The 13,798-nt window shown below is 39.8% G+C and overlaps 2 protein-coding genes across 2 annotated transcripts in view; one reads left to right on the top strand and one right to left on the bottom strand.

Annotated features, from left to right (window-relative positions):
* Positions 1-13,798, top strand: part of LOC139948869 (polypeptide N-acetylgalactosaminyltransferase 13-like) — a 51,397-nt gene that overhangs the window by 3,715 nt on the left and 33,884 nt on the right. Inside the window, exon 3 of the mRNA XM_071947224.1 lies at positions 12,604-12,775. Within this exon, the coding sequence (XP_071803325.1) occupies positions 12,604-12,775 (172 nt within the window). The remainder of the gene's footprint in view (positions 1-12,603; positions 12,776-13,798) is intronic.
* Positions 2,606-8,588, bottom strand: LOC139949135 (uncharacterized). The gene has a single exon (XM_071947541.1). It carries the CDS (start codon positions 8,436-8,438, stop codon positions 5,784-5,786), a length of 2,655 nt encoding a protein of 884 aa, XP_071803642.1. The 5' UTR covers positions 8,439-8,588; the 3' UTR covers positions 2,606-5,783.

Below are 13,798 nucleotides of genomic sequence, written 5' to 3'. Positions count from 1 at the left end.
TTGACAAACAAAGCGTTAAAAGGTCTCATAGATTTTTTGGGGCTTCACAATCCCATGGATCAAATTTAAAGAGTGTGCTCAACATACAAGCTATCAAACGTTTTGAAAGGATTAGCGGAACACTCCAACAAACGAAAGGGTGACCACGTGTATTCCATAATCTTACTGAGAGGGTGGGTGGGTGTGTGAGTGTGTGTTTTGCAGTTGAATACACAACTGGCTTTCATCTAACGTTCCATGCGGGCAAGGCCAGTCTCATCCATAATTGTAGCCTGTCCATTCCTGGGAACATGTTCCCGTGTGCATCAGCAGTAATGAATACCGATCAGGGTTGTACATGTAGCTTGACCGCTATTTAAGTGGTGGGCAATTATCCAACTTTTCTTCGAAGCCACCAAGGGCGAGCAGATCAACAAAATTATTTTAGAATTGCAAAGGTCTTGGGTTCGAATCCCACCCAAGTAATGCCTTGTGATTTTTTCTCCACAGAACTTGGGAAAAGTACCATTTGGTGCTTACACACATCAGTGTATGGGTAAAACAAAAAATAAAAATTATTCATGAATGTTTAATTATGGGGCCATTAAGTTTCAGGCATGATGCCAGGTTTCCAAGTTGTTCATGTTATGGGACCATGCAAAAATGGCCTTTTGACTGTGATATTTGATACTCTTGCAATGGTTCATTAGCTGTGTCAATATGGACAATAGTGGACAATATTATGACTCTTTCTAGGGGAAATCTTTGCTGGGCAGTATTGTGTTTTGCTCAGAGTGCTGGGCAAAAATTGTGAGTCCTGGATAGGCCGCCGCCCAGCACTGCCCACCATGGCTACAGCACTACCGACTGTCATTGGACCAAAAAGACTGAAATAGTCAGTGAAATAGTTAAGGGCAATATCCTGACTATGCCATGTCATTCACTCATTGAAGTAGTCTGAGGACATGACAAGGACGGTGTCAATATGTTATATTTGTTTGCAGGAAAAAAGTCTAAAGCCCTTGTCTCGCCATTTCCTGGAATCTAGAAATAGAGTGGATTGATTGAATAGTTATATGCATGACCTATGACATTAGTAAGATCACTGCATGCATTTTACAATACACAGTGTGTACACCATCAGAAAGTGAACATTGCAGGTGTGGAATTACACACAGGCAATGGCCTCTGTTGCCCATGGTTTTGGCCTTTCTGCCCCTTCAAAAGTTTCCCATTGACTTTAAAGACACTGGACTCCACTTATTGGTAAGTGTCAAAGACCAGTCTTCTCACTTGGTGTATCTCATTATAAAATAACAAACCTGTGAAAATTTGAACTCAATTGGTCATCGAAGTTGCGAGATAATAATGAAAGAGAAAACACCCTTGTCACACGAAGTTGTGTGCTTTCAGATGCTTGATTTTGAGACATTAAAATTTAATTCTGAGGTCTCGAAATCAAATTTGTGGAAAATACTTATTTTCTTGAAAACTACATCACTTCAGAGGGAGCCGTTTCTCACAATGTTTTATACCATCAACCTCTCCCCATTACTCGTTACCAAGTAAGGTTTTATGCTTAGAACAGTTATTTTGAGTAATTACCAATAGTGTCCACTGCCTTATAAGATTTTCTAATGGAAGTGCCCTTTTCAGAATAAATATAGCCTTGCCCTTTCAGAGATGAAATACCAGGCCTTCATTCATTGACCTTCATTCATTGTCCTTCAGTAGCCTATTCACTAATGTGTAAGTCAGGTTGCTCCCTATGCTGTAGTTGTTTTTTCCAAAAGTGTGGGACAGTCTGGACCCACATTTTGAAAGTTTGGCCTTTAAGCACACTGAGTTGAAACGAGGTCCTCTGAATACAACAAGTCGTTTTACATGTACTTGGTGTTTATGTCATTAGTTTTTTCATTCATTTCATTTCATTCAATGGTTTATTAAAAATCTATTCAATTCGCAGCAGCAGCAGACCTACATGAACAGTTACATAGTTAAAAATCTGGAGTAAAACAGTAAAGGACTACTGTGCAATATGGGGCATCCTAATTGGTTTCTGTATCAAAAATGCTTTTTGTGAATCTTTATCTTAAGTTCTTTTACAAGACCCTGTCATTTCCAAATGATCGGTTAAGACCTCACCCTCCTCTTTTATTCTCTTATTAAATACAATGTAAATCCCTAGATCTCCTTCAATAAGAAAAAGTTAAAAGCTCAAAGAACCTGAAATCATTTTAGATTCTAATGTGTCGGCAAAACGAATGGCTCTATAGGTGTGCTGCTTGAGCCCATGATATGAGGTTTGTTTTTAGTATCGAAACATTTTAAATGTACGTCCCCGCCTTCTGAAGGTGGGAAAGTGGGTGGTGTCTGATGAAGAAGGAACCGCCCTCTTCTCATAAAAGCGAACGAGAATTCACAGAACAGGCCTGTATGCTTCGTTTTTGAAAGGGCAAGGGCACCAAGGCATTCTCTCTTTAGTAACGGGCACTCTATTAGTAAATTGAAAATTTCTACCTGAGTATTTCAAGGGCACCAAGGCATTGATCAAGGGGGCATGGAGGCAATCGTTTTTTAGTTGCCTCTGTGGTCTGACAAAATAAACTAAGTTCACACCAGATGGTCTCAATAAAAGATACATCTCAGCTCAATTTATTTCTGAACAAAAACTATAGTTCGTGACACGTGGTCACAAGTCAACACGTGACATTGTACAGTATACAATAGGGGATGACTCCGTCCCAAAAAATGCAATTCAATTCGTCTATTATTGATTTATAAACAGTGCTGGTTGGCGTGGATGTTATTATTTTTTCTGCAAACTTTCAATTTAAAAACAATATTAATCAGATTGATATTAATACTAAATAGAATTGTATATGCGTTTAAACAGTTACAGAACGGCTGCGCCTCAAGGCGCTTGATATAAACAAATGAATAATACATCCCTTGCCCACAACTGGCTGGTTTTTTTTTTCCAACAAATTCAACACCAATTTTAAAGGCAGTGGATACTTTGGTAATTACTCAAAATGATAATCAGCATAAAACCTTACTTGGTAACGAGTAATGGGGAGAGGTTGGTAGTATTAAACATTGTGAGAAAGGCTTCTTCTGAAGTGACGTTGTTTTCGAGAAAGAAGTAATTTTCCACGAATTTGATTTTGAGACCTCAAGTTTAGAATTTGAGGTCTCGAAATCAAGCATCTGAAAGCACTCAACTTCGTGTGACAAGGGTGTTTGTTTCTTTCATAGTTATCTCTCACCTATGATGACCAATCAAGCTCAAATTTTCACAGGTTTATTTTAAACACCAAGTGAGAAGACCGATCTTTAACAATTACCAATAGCGTCCACTGTCTTTAATATAATAACATTGGTTCAACCGTAGCTATCTGTTTTTGCCTTGCATTTATGGCTCCTCCATACACGTAGTTTGCCAACCTGGGTCGGCAGAAACCTTAGGCTGTGATGAGATAATTAAAAGGTCTATAGTTCTCTGACAACAATGACTACAATTGTGCTGTAATTATTGTTACTGGGCCAAATAAATTAAAAATACCAGTTGGTCGTCCCCGTCCGCATCTTTCTTGTGGCCGCATCCTTTATTTTATTATAAAAAATCAAAAAAAAATTCTCTCGATTGTTTTTTTACATTTAAAACAAAACAAAAAAACAAAACCCATCCTTTCAAAAGGACTGGCCTACATGTATGGGGCTTTTCCTGAATGCAGCGTGATGCTCTCGAACACGTGTAACCTTCCGTTTCATAATACAAAATTATTGAGACCCTACCCAGGGATTCTTTTGAGTGTACTAATCCGACCCTGTTCACCCAGTCCTCATGCAACAAATAGTTATGAAATAAGTTTGCGGTGGGTTCAAACTGAAGAATTAGTTGCCTGTTTAATTTGAAATACTTAGTGGCCATCTTGGAAAAAAAAATAAAAAATAAAAAGGCCCTCCTCTTTTGGGGAAAATCTGGTCGATCAACTGGAATTTGTTTTTATTTGGCCTATAGGTTCATTATTAAAAACAAATTACATATAGGGCTCTAACGACAATATGGTTAATTATTATTAACATTGAAATCTGGTATTATTAAAAAAACATGGTAGGGCTCTTAAAACAATGGTTAAATTTTGTTGGTATTTTAACACTGGTTGATTATTGAAAAACAAGTACAGGGTTGCCAGCCCCCCAGGGCCAAATTTCGTAGCACTGCTTAGGGGCTAATGTGATTTCCATTACATAGCGGCGCTAACCATATAAGCACACAAAAAGGCATGCTAACCTTCCGGTGCTTACCGCATGAAAGTAAATGAAGTCACAAAAATGCAAGTGGGCAATTCCACACTTAGGCCAAGTAAAAAAAGAAACATGTTTAGCGTCCCCACCCGCTTTCCTTTTTTTTAATGCATATTTTTTTCTTTTCTTTTTTATGAAAAAAGGCTTATTTTTACGATATCAGCTAAACAATCTGAATGTCTTTTCCAAAATGTTTCATTTTGAGCAGGAGAAAAAAACAATGGATATTGATATTTTAACAAGAATGGTGACCATCTTTAAATAAAAAATAAAAAGCCCCTCCTTCCTTTTTTTTATAAACACGGACGCTAAACATGTTTCTTTTTTTACTCGATCTTATGTTACAGTCTTTTCCTTTTTATTTTAAATCTGTTTATGATTGTTCCTAGTAAACAAAACTTTAAAAAACTCAGTGACCTCGAGGAATTACAAGGTAATTTGAAATGTGTTACGTATAACAAAGGACAGACTTATGGCCTGGAAAGTAAAGAAAGAATTTGAATGTCTAATGCAGAAACACATCATGAAATCAACATCCTATTTATCAGGCAAACAGTATTATATGATAGACTGTGCAAGTCTCACATGATTCAAACACTTTAGACATGTGTGGTCCCCCACATTGTTTCTTGGATTTGGGTACTTTTTCAAAATTTCCACAGATTAACATAACCTTAAATACATGGTTTGAAGACAAGGATGGTAGAAAGCTTCCCTTCTAATACTTTCTGCTGGGGTGCTGTAGTTTTGGGGAAATGAGTAAAACAAGTCACACAATAATTTTCGCCTCAGTGAGGCAATAATTATTTTAGCATGTAAAAACGTATTAACCAGTTATTAAATTATACCATAACATACCATAACTGGGTAATACGCTTTTACATGCTAAAACTGAGACAACAAATTAGATTTGTGACATTGTTTTACTCATTTCTCAAAAACTACAGTAAGTAACATTTCAAGCGAAGCTTTGTACAATCATTATCTTCAAACTGTGTAAGTTTAATGTACAAAGACCTGTGGACATTATGTTTTGTGTTTAAAAAAAGAACCCAAATCCATGAAGAATCTACGTGAAATGTGCACAATTACATTTTATGAGGTAAAGCCAAGTGAAAGAGTTTATTCCTCTCACTTTCCTTTTCCTCTGGAATCTATGCTACTCCACCTAAAAATGGATTGCAATACGCGTCATCGACGGCCATCTTGGATGTAATTTCACTTTAAAAGGACACGAAAGTTAGTGAAGGGCCTACATGCGTGCAATTTTCATGTGTTAAATACATCAAAGATGGCGGTCAATGACGCATATTGCAATCCATCTATACTTTCGACCTCTACATACTGTCCTCTCTCATCTTCTCTGTTTTCTTCTACCCCTCCTTCGGATTGTCTACCTGGGTCTTCTTTTCGGAAACCATTTCATCTTCACCCTTGTCTTCTTCTTTTGTGTCTTCTTGCCATTGTTAAACCGCTACGTCTCCACTCTTTGCTTATGTGCCTGGATCTTCTCTTTCTATCTTTACTCTAACTCCATCCTTTGCTACATCTCCTGGGTCTTCCTCCTTCCTTTTTCCATCTGCATCTTCTCCTCCGCCTTCTTGTGCTTCTTCTCTTCCCTCCACTTCTTCTCCCAGGTTATCTTTCTCCCTCCGTTCCTTTTTCATCTCTTGCTCCTGATTTGGCCGCTCAGGGGACAGTGCGCTGGTTTCTGCTGTTGGGGTGGTATCTATTTGCTTCTGGGCGTCTTCGTGGAACTTTGTGAAGCAGGCTCCAGGGCAAAGGTTTACCATGCACACCTTACAACCATACTTTGTGACTTGGGTTCGGCCAGATGCAGTCACCCCATTGTGTTGACGACACCATCGGCATCCTTTTGCATAGTACCCTGGCATCTTTGATGAGATGTGTTCGCTGAGGTGCTCGGACTTGGCCATGGTCGTAGCGGGGGTGTGGAACTTGATGAAGCATGCTCCAGGACAGAGGTTTACCATACAAACCTGGCATCCATACTTGGTGGTTCGGATAAGACCAGAAGCAGTCAATCCCTTGTGCTTAAGACACCATTTGCATCTTTTTGGATAGAGTCCGGGCATCGTCGACGACCTGTGTCCGGGGATGTTGCGCTGGGAACCAGCCTTGGCGGATTTATTTTGGGGATTGCTGAACTTAGCTCGGTATCCATCGATCAACGCTGTGCCTAAGGAAAGCACAAACTGGCTGTGGGTGAGGGCAGCGCTGATATCATTGTCATCAGATGGCGTATCATTGTAGTGAAGTTGTTTGTAGGCATTGAACCCGTTCACTCTGGCAGTATCTACCAAGAAGTAGAGGATCCTTTTCCACCAGTATTGACCCTGCCTGTAGCAGGTATAATAGGCACGCATATGATCACTCCGGTCCTCATTTTGAACCATGAACTTTGTGTACTCGCAAACCTGAGGAGGGGCAGGAATCACCCGGGTGACTCTTCGGCCGTTGGGGTTATCCTTTTTCTTCCGGGTGAGGTTGTGGACAGTCGGGTCTCTCCATCCTTGATGTGCGGTGGATAGGCTCAGCATGACATCGCTGTCCTTCCAGGCTGTCACTACCATCTGGCCGTTCTGTCGACTGTAGAACGTCCCACGGGGAACCCTGGTCATGTTCTCCATCCGTTTGTTCGGGTTCTTGTCAGAGTAGGACAGCTCTGTCGGCAGCTCTTTACTGTCCGTCTTCAATGCGCCGGTCAGGTAGGTGTTCTTGGTCAGTAGGTTTCGAGCCAGTGCCACTGAAGTATAGAGGGTGTCGGTGAAGATGTGGTGATACCGACCGAGATGGTGATTGGCAACCTTAGTGGCTATTGTGGTCATTTTGGTTGACTTTACTTCCCACGGATAGGCGATAAAGTTAAGCACTGCACCAGTTGAAGCTTCCGCCAAAACATGAATTGTAAAGCTTAGGACTGGCGCAGGGGGAATGGCAAATTTAATTGTAGCATCGTCGATAGTAAGCTCTCGATTGGCGTTGTAGCGACGTAGACATCGACGACGCACTTTTTCCCACATGGGTTCGAGAGGATACACAGGATGTTTCATTTTGTAACGGACCCGGTGGGCGGGGTCGTGGAAATGGGCGGGGTCTATGTCTGGATCGTTGCAGGTGAGATGATTATTTAAGGCGTCGAAGCGGTTCCTTGACATTGTGTGTGCGATAAGATTGTTTCTTAATATTGGGTCGGTCGACCAGTAGTTCCGGTATATGGTCTGTTTGAATAGCCCCATCAAGACTATCACTCCGAGCCACGCCTGGATCTCTTGAATGGTGGTTGGCTTCTCGCCAGCCTCCCTCAACTTAACGTTGGTCCACTTGGCAATGTCGAGTAAGAGGCTTCGTGGAAAGAAGTGGAAAAAATACTTCAGGGTAGAGTTTGACCGGGCGAACTTTGGACCCAAGGGCTTCTTTGGGCGGAAAGGTGTCACCTTTATATCCTCCAGACTCCGTGTCCATCCAAACTGATCTGGGGGGAAGTCGGGTTGATCGGCTGAGGGAGGGTCGGGGTCGTTGTCAGACTCTGGGTTCAAGTGTTTCTGCTTCGTGGTTTGCCTGGATGGTAGAGAGGATAGTTTGATCTTCTTCTGGCGGCTCGGCCCCGAGATATCATCGTCGCTTTCCCCATCCTCACCTATGTCAGTCGCTTCATCACCCCTATCAAAATCGTCATCATAATTAAAATCATCTCCATCGTCTACATCCTTCTTATCCTGCCACTCCTCTTCATCTCCCCACCAATCATCTTCACCAGCAGCCCAGCCTTCCTCCACCTCATAATCCTCGTCAGAGCTCCCACTGCTGTCACTGCTTTCATCCCCACTGTTCTCTGCCGTCGACTCTGGTCCTTCCGAGGCATAATAATCCATCATCTCTCCCACTGCTCTATTCACAAACTCCTCCTCCTCACTGTCCGAGGAGCAAACGAGTGCTCGATATTCCTGTCCCATACGAACTCCAGCATCTTTGGCGCTCTCGTAAACGGCATGCCGTAGCTCTTGTTCCTTGGCCTGAGCCTGACGCCGCTTGAAGGCAGGATCTTTGTGTTTCGGCAACGGCGCCTTTCCTTTGCTTTTCTGTCTTGTCTTTGCACTAGATTTTCCTTCCTCTGATTTCTCCATCACACAACACTTCAATAATACTAATAATAATAGTTGATACTCGTATAGCGCTTTATACACACGAAGGTTGTCTCAAAGCGCTAAAACCATAGAGACAGCTGAAACATACAGTATTTTATGCAAGGTAAAATACACACACGCAATACATACATGTACATGTAGTTCACACTACACTCTGAACCTTGTTTCTACAGAGAGTGTTCTGGAAAGATTATTGATATGACTGCATAGACATGCAGCATGGCTGAAGTGATCAAAATGGTTTCAACTAGACTGGAGGGGATGGGTAGAAATCTACTCCAATCTTAAAGTAAAAAAATCACTAAAATTCTACCTAATTATGCAATCATATCTAAACAAAAGTATTTATCATAATGTGGGCACAGATTTGCGTCTGTAATTAACAGAATTAAGTTTATTTAGTGATAAAATACTATTGATAAAATACTACAAACTACCCCTTCGACAAGTGGAATAATCCATTGCCTCACACACAATGTGACCTTTTCATACAAGTTTCATTGTATACCCACACTACATGCACCACGCACTAAGGGTTTCTTTATCAGGGACAACCTGATGTGCAATGATTATGGGCCCTGTGTCGGCACTGGTGAGCACTGGTCCACGGAAAGCCCACCTTACATTCAATAAAAGCAAACACTAACAATTGTACTTCACACTATAGAGTGTCCTTACTCTATGTTCAGACCCTGTGGCATTCCCCTATATTCCATGTAACAACCTAGATCATTATGAATTCCATTGATGTCTGAGGCTGCATAATGGAAACCAAAGGATTAAGGGCACATTTGGACTGTGCTGTGGTAGGATTCAGGAGGAATGGGATCCCATGGACATGTTTAGCATAAAAAGACAAGAGAAGACAGTGGACACTGTTGGTAATATTGTCAAAGACCAGTCTTCTCACTTGGTGTATCTCATCATATGCATAAAATAACAAACCTGTGAAAATTTAAGCTCAATCAGTCATCGAAGTTGGGAGATACTAATGAAAGAAAAAAACACCCTTGTCACACAAATGTATGTGTTTTCAGATGCTTGATTTCGAGACTTCAAATTCTAAGTCTGAGGTCTCAAAATCAAATTCGTGGAAAATCACTTCTTTTCTTGAAAACTACTACACTTCAGAGGGAGCCGTTTCTCACAATGTTTTATACTATCAACCTCTCCCAATTACTCGTTACCAAGTGAGGTTTAATGCTAATAATTATTTCAGTAAGCAGTATTTTCCAATTTCCACACTTCGTGTATCACAACTTGTATATAAAATAACAAACCTGTGAAAATTTAGGCTCAATCGGTCATCAGAGTCTGGAGAAAATAACGGGAAAAACCACTCTTGTTTCTGGGCGTTTCGCTGTGTCATGACATGTGTTAAAAATAAATCCGTAATTCTTGATATCGAGAATTTATATTGTTTTAATGTTTTCTCAAAAAGTAAAGCATTTCATGAAACAATATTTCAAGAGAAGTCTTTCACCATTACCTTTTGTAAACCCTGTAAATTATTTGTAAATCTGTGAACTTTTTTTTTGTTCTGTACCGAAAGAACATACAATCATGTAGTGGCTGTAAGCATAAAAGGAAAGAGAAGCCAGTCAGTTTTGATGGGATTTTCATGTACATAAGCAAGTAGGCTATTATGCATGAGTTTGGTACTGAAAGGGTACATGTACCTAGCATTTTATGGCTTTTTATCACTGATAAGAAGTACAGAATGCATGGTGTTACCAGTGACGTTTTCATGGAAATTGACCTTGAGTCTATTTATCCATCAAAGGGTAGGAAGATTAATGGAGAGCTGGGGTATTTATAAAACATTGTGAGAAGCAGTTCCCTCTGAAGTAACATAGTTTTTGTAAAAAGGGGGTAATTTCTCACTCAAAAGTATGAAAAGACTGGAACAGACCTGTTTGCCTTTTATTAAGCACCTGAAAGCACGCAAATGTGTGTAGCAAGGGTGTTTTTTCTTTAATTATTTTCTTGCAACTTTGATGACCAATTGATTTTTGTTTTGTTTTTGTGGTTAAAATTTTTGTTGTTGTACAGAACCTGGGAGCATTTTTAATGGATTTGGCGCTATATAAATGTTTATTATTATTATTATTATTATTATTCTTCCAAATTTTTAAAGATTTGTTAACCGGAAGGTTGAGAGAAGGATTTACTTGAGAGAAGTAAGAGAAACCATTAGAGTTAAAAAAAGTACGTTTCAGAAGCCACTGTAATAAATACCGAAGCAAAACCCTTCTCTTAGCAAGAAGGATGAAGCAATAACATAATGTAAAGGCCCGGTCACACAGGCGCCGAAACAAAAACGAGAACGATCAAAATACACGTCCTTAATTGGTTGAATGAGCGTGGGCGTATTCTGCGTGGAGCAATTCAACCAATCGAGGGTGTGCATTTTTATCGTTATCGTGGTTTGTTTGACCGGGCCTTTAGTGTCAAGACCGGGACTCAAACACACACTCTGCTGATCAGAGCTTGAGTCCATTGGGCCTGACTGCTCGGCCAAGATTACAGCAAAAGAAAGTTTGAAATGAATAAAGAAATAAAATAAAAAGGTCCCCCATCCTCCTGGTATTTTTTAAATTTTATTTGACACAAGACTCAGTTGTTTAGTCTCCTAAAAAGACATTTGTTTGTTCCACTCCACTTTCAACCAGATTCTTGGGGTTATCTTTCGGTTCCTTAAAAATAAAACAGTATTAAAAGATAATGTATTTTGTGATGAACATGTAAGTATCAGGCCTTGAACTGATGAACACGTTGCCTTGGATCGGACGAGTTGGTCTATAAAAAGCGTTTGTAACCATTTGTTATGAAATGCATGGTTAGAAAGATGTTTTAAAAGTAGAATATAAGGATTCACACAAGTATCACTCAAAAATTGCACGGTTTCCATTTCGCAAGCTGACACGGGTCAGCCATTTATGGACTCCCATAAACGGCGACTGTGTTAGTCGACCAGGTAAAAAGAAAACCACGCAATTTCAAGGCATGTTTGTGTAGATCATTGTATTGTACTTTTACAACATCATTCTAACCATATCGATTTTATAACAAACGGTTACAGAACGCTTTTCAAAGACCAACTCGACCGATTCCAAGGCAATGTGTTTCTTTAAACTCTTGAAAGGGCGCGGAAACTTTCCTCTGCTAAGGGCCACTCTATAAAGTAAATGTCAACTACAGGGCACCACGGCAATAGACTGTGCAAGTCTCGCGCAGATTTGAACTTCCGGGACCATTGTGGTCCCAACCTTATGGAGTTTTATGTTGGGGAGATTTTGTTTCGTCCATTACTTTAGTCTAATGTAGTTTATGACCATAAAAAATGACATATGTTGTTAAAAATGTAATACTAATCAACAACATATATAAAAGTAAAAATAAAGTCAACAAAATAACGAAGAAAAACCGATATTTAATCTTGACCTCAGGTCAGGTGTGTTGTAAAAAATTAAGAATTTGTGCCCATCTCCGATCAAGAAACTTACGCGGACGCTTGTTTTGGCCGCGCGGGGTAGCAAGCCTTTTCATTGGTCGCTTGGGCGTCGGCTTCCTCTTTAAAATGTGTGTTGCGTTTATCTAACGCCCTTGCGAACATCGTGCACCCGCGTATAAACCAGCTTTTAGTAGTTTCACATTCGGGCGTAGATTTACAAAAGGGGTTTCAAAACATATAAAATCAAACAAACATCCTTGTCCCAGATTTTTACTTGTGTCCATACATAGACTTTAACCGATAATTGTGTATTTGTTTAAAAAGCTAAAACTATCTCAACATATGCAAAAATAAACAAACCTGTGAAAATTTGAGCGCAATCGGTCGTCAAAGTTGCAAGATAACAATGAAAGAAAAAACACCCTTGTCAAAGGAAGTTGTGTGCGTTTAGTTGATTTCGATACCTCAAGTTCTAAACTTGAGGTCTCAAAATCAACTTTGTGGAAAATTACTTCTTTCTCGAAAACTATGGCACTTTAGAGGGAGCCATTTCTCACAATGTTTTATACCATCAACCTCTCCCCATTACTCGTCACCAAGAAAGGTTTCACGCTAATCATTATTTTGAGTAATTACCAATAGTGTCCACTGCCTTTAATGAATTTGAATTTTTTTTTTCATTATCCACAGATGTACCTCGGCAGTTCAACTCCGGAGGCCCTGGAGAGATGGGAAAGCCGGTTCATATTGAGCCAGAACACAAAGCCGAGTCCGATAGACTCTTCAAAATAAACGAGTTTAACCTCATGGCGAGCGATAGAATATCTCTCAACAGGTCGCTACCGGATGTACGGCCGAGAGGGTGAGTGTTTATTATTCAGAATTTTTTGGTACAAGTTAGTAACTCGCAAACGGGGAAAACTCACGCGAAATTTTGGGGCCTAAACAGTTGTACCCTTTTCAGTTCTAATGTTACTCGCAAACAGAGAAATACATCTGTTCTGCAAAAATGCTGCCATCTTTTTATACTAACAGACTAGTTTGTTTCAAAAAATGTGTCAATTATTTTGATATAGGAATTTTAAACAATTGAAAAAAAATAAGCAAGACTGTGTTTTTAAAAGAAGATGGAACGAACAACAATGGTATAAAGACAAAGCAATACAAATGCAAAAAACACAAAATTCCCAACTCAATATCCACCCCCCCCCCCCAAAAAAAAAAAAAAAAAAAAAACCCAAAACCCAAAACCCCACAAACAAACCCCCCCACAAACAATCAAACAAAGAAATACCCAACCGACACACCAAAACACAATCCCAAAATTGTTATTTACAACAACAAAAACCAATAGCAACAGCAGGCAAAATCCCTCTTAAAAAAACACCCAAAAGAAGCACACAAACAACAATAATCTAGTTAGCATAGAAAAACAACAACAACCATAGGATCTCCTTTCTCTCGATTGGGGCCCCTTAATCACAGTTTTATTTTGTCATGGCCTGAAAAAGGATGTTTATCATTTTGATACCATCCTGTGTTATTCAATGCAGTCCAGTATTAGCATTCCATCCATGGTTAAGGAGTGGTTGATTGTGGCATGGTTCCAATAGTTGAGTTTCCTCCCACTGTTTTGTGATATCCACAGAATAGTAAGTAGTGACTACTGTCATACTACAGGATTTGCTGATATTCATTTCAGTGGCTAGCCAGCGAGACCATGCAGTTACTAGTTTGTCATGTCATTAGTCTGGAAGCTTTTTTCACTGCTCAACATCTGTTACAGTTTTCTTTCAACAGTGTTTTTTTTTCTGGTACCTGAGTTTGATTGTGACATAAAGCTTATTTGGTAAAGAGCACTAGAGAGCTGTTGATATGATACTTG

The sequence above is a fragment of the Asterias amurensis genome, chromosome 16, assembly GCF_032118995.1.
Source record: "Asterias amurensis chromosome 16, ASM3211899v1".
Lineage (NCBI taxonomy): Eukaryota > Metazoa > Echinodermata > Asteroidea > Forcipulatida > Asteriidae > Asterias > Asterias amurensis.
This window is presented reverse-complemented; position numbering and strand designations above follow the sequence as displayed.

Excerpts from the sequence above, each read along its gene's own strand:
- LOC139949135 (XM_071947541.1), bottom strand. The coding sequence starts at position 8,438 with ATGGAGAAATCAGAGGAAGGAAAATCTAGTGCAAAGACAAGACAGAAA.